The 12,114-nt window shown below is 52.0% G+C and overlaps 4 protein-coding genes across 4 annotated transcripts; all 4 read left to right on the forward strand.

Moving 5' to 3' along the window:
- Positions 1-1,023: 1,023 nt before the first annotated feature.
- Positions 1,024-1,543, forward strand: INS49_015583 (uncharacterized protein; the record flags this gene model as incomplete). Its single annotated transcript, XM_043176262.1, has 2 exons — positions 1,024-1,397; positions 1,531-1,543. 2 exons carry the CDS (start codon positions 1,024-1,026, stop codon positions 1,541-1,543), a joined length of 387 nt encoding a protein of 128 aa, XP_043019717.1.
- A 3,336-nt stretch (positions 1,544-4,879) lies between these two features.
- On the forward strand, positions 4,880-5,293 carry INS49_015584 (uncharacterized protein; the record flags this gene model as incomplete). Its single annotated transcript, XM_043176263.1, has 2 exons — positions 4,880-5,125; positions 5,192-5,293. 2 exons carry the CDS (start codon positions 4,880-4,882, stop codon positions 5,291-5,293), a joined length of 348 nt encoding a protein of 115 aa, XP_043019718.1.
- Positions 5,294-7,111: 1,818 nt separating this feature from the next.
- INS49_015585 (uncharacterized protein) lies at positions 7,112-7,483 on the forward strand (the record flags this gene model as incomplete). Its single annotated transcript, XM_043176264.1, has 1 exon — positions 7,112-7,483. One exon carries the CDS (start codon positions 7,112-7,114, stop codon positions 7,481-7,483), a length of 372 nt encoding a protein of 123 aa, XP_043019719.1.
- A 2,278-nt stretch (positions 7,484-9,761) lies between these two features.
- INS49_015586 (uncharacterized protein) lies at positions 9,762-10,040 on the forward strand (the record flags this gene model as incomplete). The annotated part of the gene is made up of 1 exon (XM_043176265.1): positions 9,762-10,040. One exon carries the CDS (start codon positions 9,762-9,764, stop codon positions 10,038-10,040), a length of 279 nt encoding a protein of 92 aa, XP_043019720.1.
- Between the last annotated feature and the right edge of the window lie 2,074 nt (positions 10,041-12,114).

The raw sequence follows: 12,114 nt of genomic DNA on the forward strand, positions 1-12,114 counted from the left end.
ACATGTGAATGTTTCAAGTACTGTCGAGGAGGGAGGCCATTTACGAAAGACCGCTGGAGGACGAGGCCGCATTTCTGCATTTTTGAATTGGCAAGTGTCGAATGTGGTTTAGATGCAACTAGTGCCTGTGAACCAAACTCTTTCCGTTTATTGGACTGTGGCACTGTTCAAATATCAAGCCTCTCACGTCAATTGCATGCCTAGGTACACTGCAAGGCGCACCCGAGGCAAGTAAGCGGGGCGGTGTAGCTCTTGGCCCCCCCTTCGCTGGCAGCACTGCCGCCTAAGGCTTTCGAAGTCGGAATCAGTAAGCAGAAATGGGCTCTTGGTAATCCCGAGTCAAATTCACAAACACTTTTCATTCACTTCTCCTTCTGAGACCCGAGGGCATTCTCGTAGATTGGCAAGTCATACCAGCAACATCATGGATCCGCTGACAGCCTTTAGTTTGGCTGGAACCATTATTCAGTTTCTAGATTTTACTACAAGCCTCGTCCGGACGACTGTCGAGATCCATGACTCCATCAAGGGACTATCATCTGAGGTGTCCAGCCTTGAGGAGGTCTACACAGCGCTCAGCGAATTCAGCTCTGAGCTGGAAATGTCTAATCAGAAGAGCCAAGGTGTTCCTTCCGAGATTCGCGTTCAAATAACTTCCTTGAATCGCCTCTCGACCTCCTGCAAAGAAGACTGCGATAAGTTGTTGAAAATCGTTGGAAGATTGGCATCGGGTGGATCTAAACGCCGATGGAAGAGTTTCAAAGCAGCAGTGTCCTCGCTGAGGAAACAGGATGAGATCGCCATGTTAGAAAAGAGAGTTGCTAGGACTCAAAGCACACTTACGCTTTGTATCTGTGAGATTGCGAAGTATGTTATTTCACTGGGAGACAGCCGGATTAGATTGGCACGCTAACGAGTCGCTTTCGCAGTCAATTTCATGCGCATCATTCGCAAGAACTGAGGCAGTTGAGAGCCGAATGTGGGAGGCTGCAACTCAATCAGGCGCAAAAGCTCGACGAGGTCATGAACGAGCTGCATGATATTCACTTGGCTGTCAAAACGAAAAAGTCAACATCCGGCTCAAAGTTTTCCCAAGACGAGATTGCCCAAATCCAGTCCGAGCTGGCCAAGATGATTGCTGCCGAACGAACCGTCTCCCTTGACCAGCAGTTCTTGAAGAACCTGGCCTTTGACCAGCTTGAGGAACGACACATGTCTATAATCAAAGCCCACGAGGACACCCTGGAGTGGATCTTCGATCCTGCAACCGATTCCACTGACGGGAGAAAGCTTCTGCAGTGGCTCAAACTCGGAAAGGGCATATTCTGGGTGTCCGGAAAGGCTGGGTCTGGAAAGTCGACACTCATGAAATTCGTGGCCGGACACGAGAAGACACGGTCAGCCCTTGCACAATGGGCCGGGACCAATGAAATCTTCATTATAAGCCACTACTTTTGGTGGGCCGGAAGCCAGATGCAAAAGTCCCAGCAGGGACTTCTACAAACTTTGCTGTTTGGAATATTCCGACAGTGTCCTGATCTGATACAGGATATATGTGAGCCACGGTGGTCCCAAAGTGCCACTGTTCACCCTGAAAAATGGACCTTGGACGAACTCCGCTCAGTGTTCCAGGATATCTCCAAGCGCACAAGTTTGAAAGTCAACTTCTGCTTCTTCATCGACGGCTTAGATGAATATGACGGCGACCATATAGATATCTGCTCTGTCCTTCAGAACCTTGCTAATGAGTCGCCTCACTTCAAATTCTGCCTTTCCAGTCGCCCTTGGAATGTCTTCGAGAACATCTTCGGCCGTCAAGCGTCCCAGAAAATCTACGTCCACGACTTGACTGAGGATGACATCCGTCAATATGCTCGCAGCCGACTCTGCGAGCATCAACGGTGGAATACCTTTGCATCACAAACGCTGGATACCCAAATTTTGGTAGCCAGAATTACAAAGAGGGCAAGGGGTGTTTTCCTGTGGGTCTTTCTTGTCACACGCCTCCTCCGCGAAGGGATGAGCAACAATGATAGTCTCACGGATCTGTTCAGGAGACTTGACAGCTTTCCGTCCGACCTCGAAGCGTTCTTCAAGCATATGCTGCAATCGATTGACCCCTTCTACGCACCCAAAATGTCGACGACTTTGCAGATCGCTCTTGCCGCGACGAAAAAGCCACTATCGCTGCACATCTATGGCTTTCACGAGGATGAATTCGAAGACGCCGAGTATTCACTCAAGTTAGACGTCCGTCCCTTACCAAGAAACACGGTTCAGATTGCTCAAAGAATCAATGGATGGTGTCAAGGCTTGCTGGAAGTGCAGGGCGGGACCGTCCACTTCCTTCACCGGACCGTCATAGACTTCCTCAGGACTCGCGAAATAGTCGATTTCCTTGCGCAAAAGTCGCCGTCTAACTTTTGCGCCACTCGTTCGTTACTCAAAGCCCATCATGCGTTGCTGAAGTCTTCGAACAAATTCCGCCCCAAGGTACTAGATCACATATTAGAATACGCATGCTGGGACCTAGACACTCCGCAAGCCACAAACCCTACGGAAGAGGTCTTCGCGATACTGGACGACACTGATTCATGCCTAAGGGAGATGCAAGAGCAAGGAAGAGCTCGTTTCAGTGGCACAGCACAATATTACTTTCGGTATAAGCTGATCGTATTTAGCGTCGCTCCTTATCTGTCGAAGAGAATTCCCCAGGAGCCAGAGTACTTTCTTGGATTTGACAAGTCTGCTCTGTCGTTGATCTTGGATGCCAGTCACAGTTTGGGAACGGAAGATGACGAGCAACAGTGGCAGAGGAGGTGGCTCAACACAATCAAGTGTCTTCTCGAGAACGGGGAAGATCCCAACGCGGTTTGGGGACACTCGAAATCGCCTTGGGAAACTCTGCTATCGCGTACATATACGTGGCCTGGTGGACAATCTTTCACCCGAGTTGAGCCTAAAGACGCGTTCTTACAATTCGTGGAGGGCGAATTGTTCTCTCTCTTCCTCCAATATGGGGCCGATCCTAACGCTGGCGTGACTTGTCACGGAGAAGGCGGCAGTCTTCTTGTTTCCAGCGCCTGGGGGCTTTTCTTGACTCTTGGGGCCAATTTATTGGCTGGGAACGAAAGGATACGGGCTCGATATCTTGAGGAACTTGATGCTTTCCTTCAGCACGGAGCGGATATGGAAACACTGGTCAGTGGAGATGCTTTCTCCGGAGACACGACAACAAAGTGTACAACTTCTGTTCATGAAGCTTTCAACTCAGCATGTTATTACCCAGGGGTACCTACCACTCAACACAAGCGTTTTGAGCAATTCTTAGAGCGAGTCCGCAAGAGGCTATCTTCTGTAGCCAAGGTACAGGAAAGTGAGGGGATTTCTGACTGGGAGCTTGTTATAATGCCACCTAGTAACATACCTAGATTTAGAAAGCTTGTGTAGTTGTTTTTTATGATCGCAGTTCTTTCATTTATACCTCTTATCATAACAACATGCTACCGATTGATTGGCCAGAAATGTTTAGCAGAAACTTGTGCACATGGGCAACTACGTGCCATCACCTGGCACTTGAGATGTCGAACTCCCATCCATGGGACTATCAGTCCCTTCATCTCGGCGGCAGGTCCTGAAGTTCTATATCATTCTCGACTCTTGGCTTGCTCCCGCACCAGCAAAAGTCGAACAAATCCATGCCGCATATGTAACAGTTCGTCCTTGATTTGTTGTACACGAATATGTCGAAGAAGATGCAAACCAGGAAAATCACGGCGCACAGGCCGAAACCGCCGAGGAACAGAGCTGCTCCGTCACCACCACTCAACATTTTCTTTCGTGTCGATAATTCAGAGAAGGGTGTCCGACTTAGCCGTAAATGGCAGGGAGACTGTTCTGTGAGGCTGTGGTGTGACGCTTGTTGGCCCAACATGGATTTCAACACTGAGAGCTCAAGGAGGCAGGACTGGGGTTTAAATAACATCAAGGAGCTCGAAATAATAGTAGCTGTTTTCAGAAATTTCTGCTTCAAATTTCGAAGAAGCTCACGTGAAATCTGTGGTGTCAGAGCATTGGAACACAGAAGCAATTGTCAGATGAGCCTGATTGAACCTTCTGAGTCCTTACTTGCTTCCTTGATTTTCCCAAGGTCGCACAGAAGGGTCTTCATTTTTTTCAGAGGTCTGTGATCCTAATCACTTCGACTCAAGAAGAGTCCGAGATAAAGTCTCAACATGCTCAAGTGCAAGCTTTATGAATCATCCCCTCATCACTGTCATAATGCAGACAACCCTATCTAAGCTAGAGTTTGAACCACATTCAAGGTTGATAAGGACGACTGGTGTTGAGGCTTGAGAGGTGCCAGCGGTTTTCAAACGTCGATACAAAAGAAACCGTGAGCAACAATGTGCGTGCATGGGGATTTTGATGTGAGTTGTTGGCAATCTGTCACAAAAGCAGATGACTCAGTCTGAGCCAAAACACACCCCATGTTTCATATTAATAAAATCTTATGAGATGTAGTTAGTATATTATATTAGATGTATCCAATCAGCTTTGAAGTTGTTAGCTGTAACGTTTGTCGAGCTTTGCAATGTGATTATCTGCTTCAAACAGTGTTTATGTAGTATTTTCTCAAGTCCACTGGCGCACCGCGTGCGCTAAACCAAGGCAACATTCCTCCCGCTACCTATTATTTTGGGACAGGTGATGCACATACATTTCATGAGGTCCTGTAGATGATCTCTCCTGCCCCCCAGCCTCATACACAGACGCAGGCAACGTAGACGGGCTCTTGTAATCTTCCCTCACAGGTTCTGGGGCGCTACCTCGACCGGCAGTGTGGTTTTTCTTCCGGGAAATAAGCCAACCCGCCGCGATGCCAGCAATTACCGCAACGGGGATGCCAACGCCGATGCCGACCGTTGTCGCCGTGTCCAAGCCGCCCTGGCTTGTACCTTCAGACGACGACGGCGGCGGTGACGTCGAGGTGGATGCGCTTGCTGCGGATGGGTTGGTACCGGTGATCAATGTTGACGCGGCCGACGGAGTCGTGGACGAGTCTGAAGTGGTTGGCGTTGAGATGTTGAACAAGACGCTCTCATCATCGGAAGCCGTTTCATATGTCTTGTAAAGACTCATCATGAACATGTTCGACACCTTGAGATCCTTCCGCGTTGTAACGCTCCAGGGAAACGAAGTTATATTCCAGTGCACGCCCCCTGTTGCAAAGCAGGCTAGCGATCTGGTCATCTCCCACTGCCCACCATGGGCCGGGGAAAACAGCGACTAACTGGTAATGTATTCAAGGTCCCCGATTCTCGGCTTATAAGGGGTTAGCTTCGTCGAAGGCTGTCAAATTGATCTGCCAAAGGACTATCGTCGAAATTATGCCCGCCGTGGCCCCAGTCCACTGAATAGTAAAGACTGTTTGTTGAGAACAGACACTGTTCAGATGGCGGGTTGACGAGATTCATGTCCGCCAGGACACCACAAAACGCCCCGAGGGCTGCGGCCCACGCCCCAAAGTACATATTGGAGACCAGCAGAGACACAGGAAGTCTGGAGGGGAACAGGTTAGAAGTCTCAAAAGAGGATCGAAAGACCAAAATGGCGGGAACTGGAGAGGGAAGCGCTTGAGACGGGTAGACCACTGCACGCACGCACCCATTTCCCAGCTGGAATGGAGAGATCTAAGTATCGGGGCCGCCGCGACGGGTGAGGCCCAGGCTCTTGCCTGTCGTTCCGTCCACAGGCTGATCTGAGTTGTCGAGCTCTCTCTCTCTACTCTTACCTGCAGCGCAGACAGTAATTTCGCGCCGCCCCCCTGCGCATGCAAAAATTAGATGGCGATCCAATCGCTCGCGGCCACAAACCTGAAATGGGCCTCATGGGTCGCTGTAACCACAGAACATCACGACACTTGTGGGTCACAATCGACAGGTCCCATGGCTCGCCGGGGCGAGTTTGAAGTTCAGCTTGCGTGCGAGGCAGATTTCTGTTATTGCCTGCGCTGCAAAGCTTTGTCATTTCTCTGGTGATCAGCGTGCCCAGCTACTGACCCCAAAGCCGCCAGCAGGGTCTGTACCACTCACACAGCGTCTGAACTCCTATCCATGAGGGTCGCACAGCAGAGGCGGAATGGTGGTCGGCCTAATCCTTTTTGCTAGGCCTCTCAAGTAGCCGCAATGCGGACCAGGCACTTGGACGGAGAATTATGAAGAGAGACGCAAGGTGGCTCTCAATCCAAAGTGATGGAGACACTGGACCTTACGGCTGATAGACTCTGTTCGGGGAGACGTTGTGAGGGCGGCTAGCTACAGTACATATAGCAAGACGAGGTCCAGCAGGACGCATGCATGATTAAGCTCGTCTTTTCCTTCTTGTAAAAGTTATTCTGGTGTGTAGCTTTTTGCGATGGCCGTTGTGCCTGTAAGCCACGTGCGAGTTCTCGCTGCCTCTGCATGAGGTGGACCACGTCTTCAGACACATCGGTTCATTGCGAAAGGCCTCTGGAGAGTTATGCTAAATAGCCGAGGGCTATATATGGTTGCTTTAAGAGAATTTGGGGGTGTGTTGCGGAAACGATCATCCTGCGGTCTGCGAAGCGAGGGTCGCATTTGAGATGTAGCTGGCACTGTAATTAAATACTGTCGGCTTACCTGCAGTGCTTTTTGTGATCGCAGTGGGAGTTAGAAACCCTCGTCACAGCGGCACAACTATCAAATGGACTTGTATTGAGTCTTCCAGGGAGCGCTTACGTACAGATAGGCGGGCAGGCAGGGCAGAAATGAAACTGGTCCTTCGCGTAATACAGCAGCGTCCTTTGTCACCGCATCAAATTGCAGCCCAATGAGACCGAGCAAGCAGCACAATTCCCAAGGGGCGAAAAGCCCCTACGGGAACGAGCGGTAGGGCCATAATGCTGGCAGGACTTGTACACTGCTGTGGTCGTGGGGGCAAAACCTGCGTGTCACGTTCCAGTGGTGAACGGAGGCAACATACGTGCCGACGGGGGCTATCTGTGTATTGCCCCCATATATTCCAGTAGCAAAAGGTACGGAGCTTGAGCAGCTGTATGATTCTCGCGAGGCCTGGGCTGCCATGCATGATGACGGCGATCGAGGACATCCTGCAGAGCCTCCACGATGTCACCGCTAGGAACCACGTCACGATATCCAACGTGACGTTGGCCATGGCTGGAGTTGTCGTCGACTTCACCGGCCCTCGACGGCTGACCCGAAGTGTCTTCAAAGCACTGCAGAAGGCCCTCAATGCGACAGATCCCGAATTCGGGTCAGCCAAGGAAAGCACATGGTTCATTATGAGGCCAAAGCTGGTTGCCGATGTCTTGGTACTACCTGGTTTCGCTTTCGCGTCGTCGATGAACACTCACGAGAAGACCGACGTAGTGGGACCACAGTTGGTCACGCATCACTATGTTGGCTCTTGGAAAAATGACCACGGTGGCGAGCGTGTCTGAAATATTGACGGCCTCTGGAGAAAAGGCTCTAAAGCCTTCATGTCCCCTCTGTCAAAATATTTCTCGCACATATCTTGAAAGGTATTGCGCCAATGAATCCTCACCAAGAGTATCAACAGTGCAACCGCAGGTGGGGGAGTAGTAGCAGTGCGCATGGGAAAATTATTTTATAATACGAGGTCTGGGTGGTGAGAAGGGAAGGGCAAGCTGGTGGTTGAGATTATTAGCCCAGAGCGCACACCCCGGCTTCAACTTCTCAGGGGCTTCCAAACAGGCTTGGCCATTGACACTCACCTCGCGCCGAAGTTATGGTCACAACTGAGAAAGGAGTCCGTCAGATATTTTTCGTCAGGTCAGATCTCATATTAGGGAATTTATCCCCTCAGGCAAAATAGAGGACCAGACTTCAGCCCTACTAGTAGTGCTAGCCCGGTCGAGAAGCAGTCCCAACGTGCCGACTTTATCCGCGACGACAATGCGGTTCCATTGTCTGGGGTATATAGACTCCCACAGAGAAAACAGGAGAGGAATCCAGGAAAAACTTGAGGTTTCACCGAAAGTGATCGAAGTGGACACGATGCAAAATCCTGTTTTGCTTGACCGTCAGATTCACGAACTCGAATGAGGAGGACCTGACAGAGTCACAGGTGGGCAGCTCAGCTTTAATAAAAGGATTGCAGGAGATCGTCGTGGACATGGAGAAACAAAAAAGAAAGGATGGGTGTGGCCCATTATTTATAGTCTCAGATACAATTCCGTCATCTGAAAGAGTCAGTCTCACAGTCCATCGCCCCGTCGTGCAGGAACCACTCGGCACACAACGTGATCGCGCGGAAGGCTCAAGGAGCGTCCAGAGCGCACACCGCGGCTCCAGGTTTTCGCTTGCTTGCCGATATATCCAACAACAACCTGTCTCGCTCCGGGCAAGTGGACATAGTCCCGATCTGTCCGTCTGCCACGAGGTGAGAGCCCAGGCGCGGCCCCCAAGCTCGAAGGTCCTGAGTCAGAGCCAGACGGATCGTCGTGCCACGCCGTCAGGCAGCGCCGGGCCAACACCAGCAAATCGGCGGCCCAAGACGTTGAAACGAGGACCTCTCTGGCATCGACGGCGAGTAAAACACGCCGCTCAACTTCCTCACTGGGCGCCCACGGGCCGCGGTCTTGACTCTGCGCTTCCTTGGCCGCCCACCTCACCGCGTCCACGGATAGCCTCGTGGTGGCCTGTGGCCCCCACAATCTGCAGGAGAGATGTTTCGAAACGCTGCGGCGTGAGACTTGGCTGGACAGGAATAGCAGCACAACCAGGGAGGCGTGAGGCTGATGTCGCCTTCCGGGCAGGATTTAAGCTTGGAGGGCGGCGTCGGCGCCACAGAAAACAGCCTGCCATGTACCCACATCTCTATGAGAAACACAAATCGGTGGGGCGATGGTGCTATGGGCTCTCTTGGGTTTTTCTCTCGTTGGCTCCACCGCGTGGCCCCGGTTTTTAGATAAGGTCCGCCTTGGCGATGCTTGGTTTTCTCCCCCCAAGTGCCGGCCACCTTCCTTCCTTGCTTCCGTCGCGCATAGTCCACCTGCCTGTTTGTCTTCAACCTCTGCCAGCCCTGTGTTATAGTATGCGGCTGAATATGACAGGGGCCAAGAGATACAGGGTAGCTTGACAATTGAAAGTGCCGAGCCGTATACTCGTCAATGCTTTAGGCACCTGGATAGGAAGTTACGGAACTTTGCGGCTTATATCCGGAAGGGAAAAGTCCACCAGCAGTAGCTTTGAATAGCCTGGCCGGGCTCTTCGTCTTGCTATCAACCCGCTACATGGAAAGCCGGAAGCGATTACTCCGATGCTCCGACTGAGTCTGTTGAGTGAAGATCCCAGACACACGTGCAGATAGTTGGAGACACCTCTTCGGTCTGGGTGGACGATCGCTGACATCTAAATGAGGATCACCACCTTATCGACTGGCATTTCTTGGTACCACTCGCTTGGCGACCCAACTTGACAGCTCCTGAGTCGTTTAGCCATGACGGACCACCGCTACTCGTGCTCCGCTATGCGCCCCCAGCCATCGCGAGGGAAGCCCACAGCGCTGGAGCCGCACGACGACGTGTATAAAATTCCTGTCGCCGCTCGTCAACGGTGAACTGTCTCGTCTCGCTCATCCCATCCGCCTTCCACAAGCCTTCAAGGACATCGACACTCGTTTTTGTCGCCCTCAACACAGAGCAACCCGTCGTCCTTCACTCAAGACAGTCTCTGCGAAATCAAGAAACAGCAAAAATGCTCTTCACGCCCGTCATCGCATTGGCCGGCCTTGCCGCCGCCGCCCCCCAGGGCATCGTCTACAGGCGCGCCACCAATGATACCGTGCCTGCGGGCTTCAAATTCTCTCGCTCAACCCAGATCGTCAACGACACCGCGCCAGCGGACATCAAGCTCTCCCGCTCGACTCTGAACGGCAACTACACCGCGCCGGCGGGCGTTAAGCTCGTCTCTCGCTCGGCCCAAAACTTCAACACCACCTACACCCCGGGTCTCTCCGTCACCCCTTCATCATGAACGGTGGAAGGGTGGTAGCCCAGAATTTGTTGAAGGATTTTAGGAACCAGGGGCTGCTGTTTTAACCGGCGTTTTCAGGATCTAATTATGTATATACCACGAGATTCAGACTTGTAAATATCGGGATGACGAATTTGAACCATGCACCAGATGAAGTTTGGGCCCAACTTATGACTCCCTTTTTGAAGCTTGCCGAGAGTGCCTCGAAACACCGTCTCTAGTCTCTTTGAAGATGTCTTGCTCAACTCCAGTGCCAGACGTATGAAAAGCGGTGTGCTCAGGGGATTGGGAAAGTCAAAACATGCCAAAACATAGCCCAATCCAGAGTGAGGAGGCGAGCACGCTGCTGTAGCTGACATGCAATGACCAGAGAATGTAATCAGATTCCATCGTGCACCTAGGCATCGTTGGTGGCCAGATCGATTGTCGGGCCTCACCTCCGTACTGTCCTGGGGTCTGTCGCCAACTCGGACGAGATAGAACCCACGTTGAGGGAGCGGTCAGCCAAATCCCCACGAGACTAGACAAAGCCATAATGGCCGCGATGACGCGACGAGGACGCTATCCGTACCCGCTTGGTCGGTGCGGCCCTCTTTATTTCCGAGCAGTCGATCGCAGAACTCAAGAAGACGTGCATCGCATAGTCTCTGAGCCCGACAAAACTCCACATGCCGTGCCCACCAATTGTACTGGCAAGGGTGAAGGCTCATCGAGCTTACTGCAACGACAGACTTCTGACAAAGTCGAGCCCAAATTGTTGGTGGACTTCAGACGGCTTTATGTGATCCGCACTTGCAAGACCATCTTCAACCTGAGCTTGGTAAAATTGTTACCGTATCGGGCTGACTGAGGATCGTAGCAGCGCAAATACGACAGTGACCATCAGAAACATCAATGAGTAAAGTAATGGGCCAGTTCCCATATAAAGATTGAGTTGGTTGGAGGGATGGAAGTATGGATAGCCTGGTGAAGATCTTGGTATTCCCAAAGGTAACATACTCCACAAGGTGCTAAACCCGGTGGCTGTGTACACGATAGAAAAGCTGTCGGCGAGGTCGGCATCCTCGGGACATGTGAATGATGGGCGTATGAGCACCCAATCGGCGAGACTGGCCCGGGAGATCCGCGTTGTCGGGTGGATGGGATGGGCACAGCGGTACCGGAGCCTCTGATCTACCGTCCCGCAAGCTGGGATGACGACGCCGACCGAATGAAGTGAGGAGATGGGCCAAACTCCTGGGCGGGGATATCTCGGCTGTCAGATTAAATAAGCATCCATCACCAACGTGGAAACATGGGACCTAGGAACGGGAGAGGTGGTATCGCGTCTGAAAATTGACTGATGGCTCGTGGGACGTGAGAGGCTACACTGTCGGCCTGTGGTTGGGAGCGCTTCTGGACAGGACAAAAAGGGTAGTCGCATGAGATCTTCCCGGGCGCCGCGCTGGCGGGACGAAGTAAGCAGGGACGCTGCCGGCAGATGGGGTCCGCCGCCTGCCGTCATGCTCATGCTCAACGCGCATGCTTGTGCCTGAATGCCCAAGGTCACCGGTGTTTGGTGCGAAAAAGGAGGAACTGATATTGGGGCGGCGGGAAATCTGCATAGCAACGCTGGTGGAATGGCAATGCGCTGATGCGTGGGTGTGGCATTGAGCCATGCGGTGGGGTTGAGCGTGCAACGGCTTTGGACTGCAGAGTCCTCTCGCTGAGGTCGTGGTTGTGGCCACTACATAGTCGTGGGTTGATAATGGGAGCCTGTAGGTCGATGGGGTAATGCGAGATGAGATTGATGTGACTCCCACCTCCCAGCGTTGTCCTGTCATTGTCGGCTGCTGCCCACCATCTTCTAGGTCGGTAGCAGGTGACATGGAAGGCAAATGTGACGGGTTACTGGCGGTGAGCGAGCAGCTTTTGAAGAAGCAATTTGACCACGCCACCGAGCTGTGGGAGAAAATAAAAAGGAGAGGCATGGAGGAGGCGAAGCTGTTGTCTCTCGTCTTTTAGCGCATTGAAGCAATAAACTCTTCATCAGCAAGTGCACTGCATCTGCAACTCCGCAGTCTGCTGTGTACCA

The sequence above is a fragment of the Diaporthe citri genome (assembly GCF_014595645.1).
Source record: "Diaporthe citri strain NFHF-8-4 chromosome Unknown scaffold_9, whole genome shotgun sequence".
In the NCBI taxonomy this organism is placed as follows: Eukaryota; Fungi; Ascomycota; class Sordariomycetes; order Diaporthales; family Diaporthaceae; genus Diaporthe; species Diaporthe citri.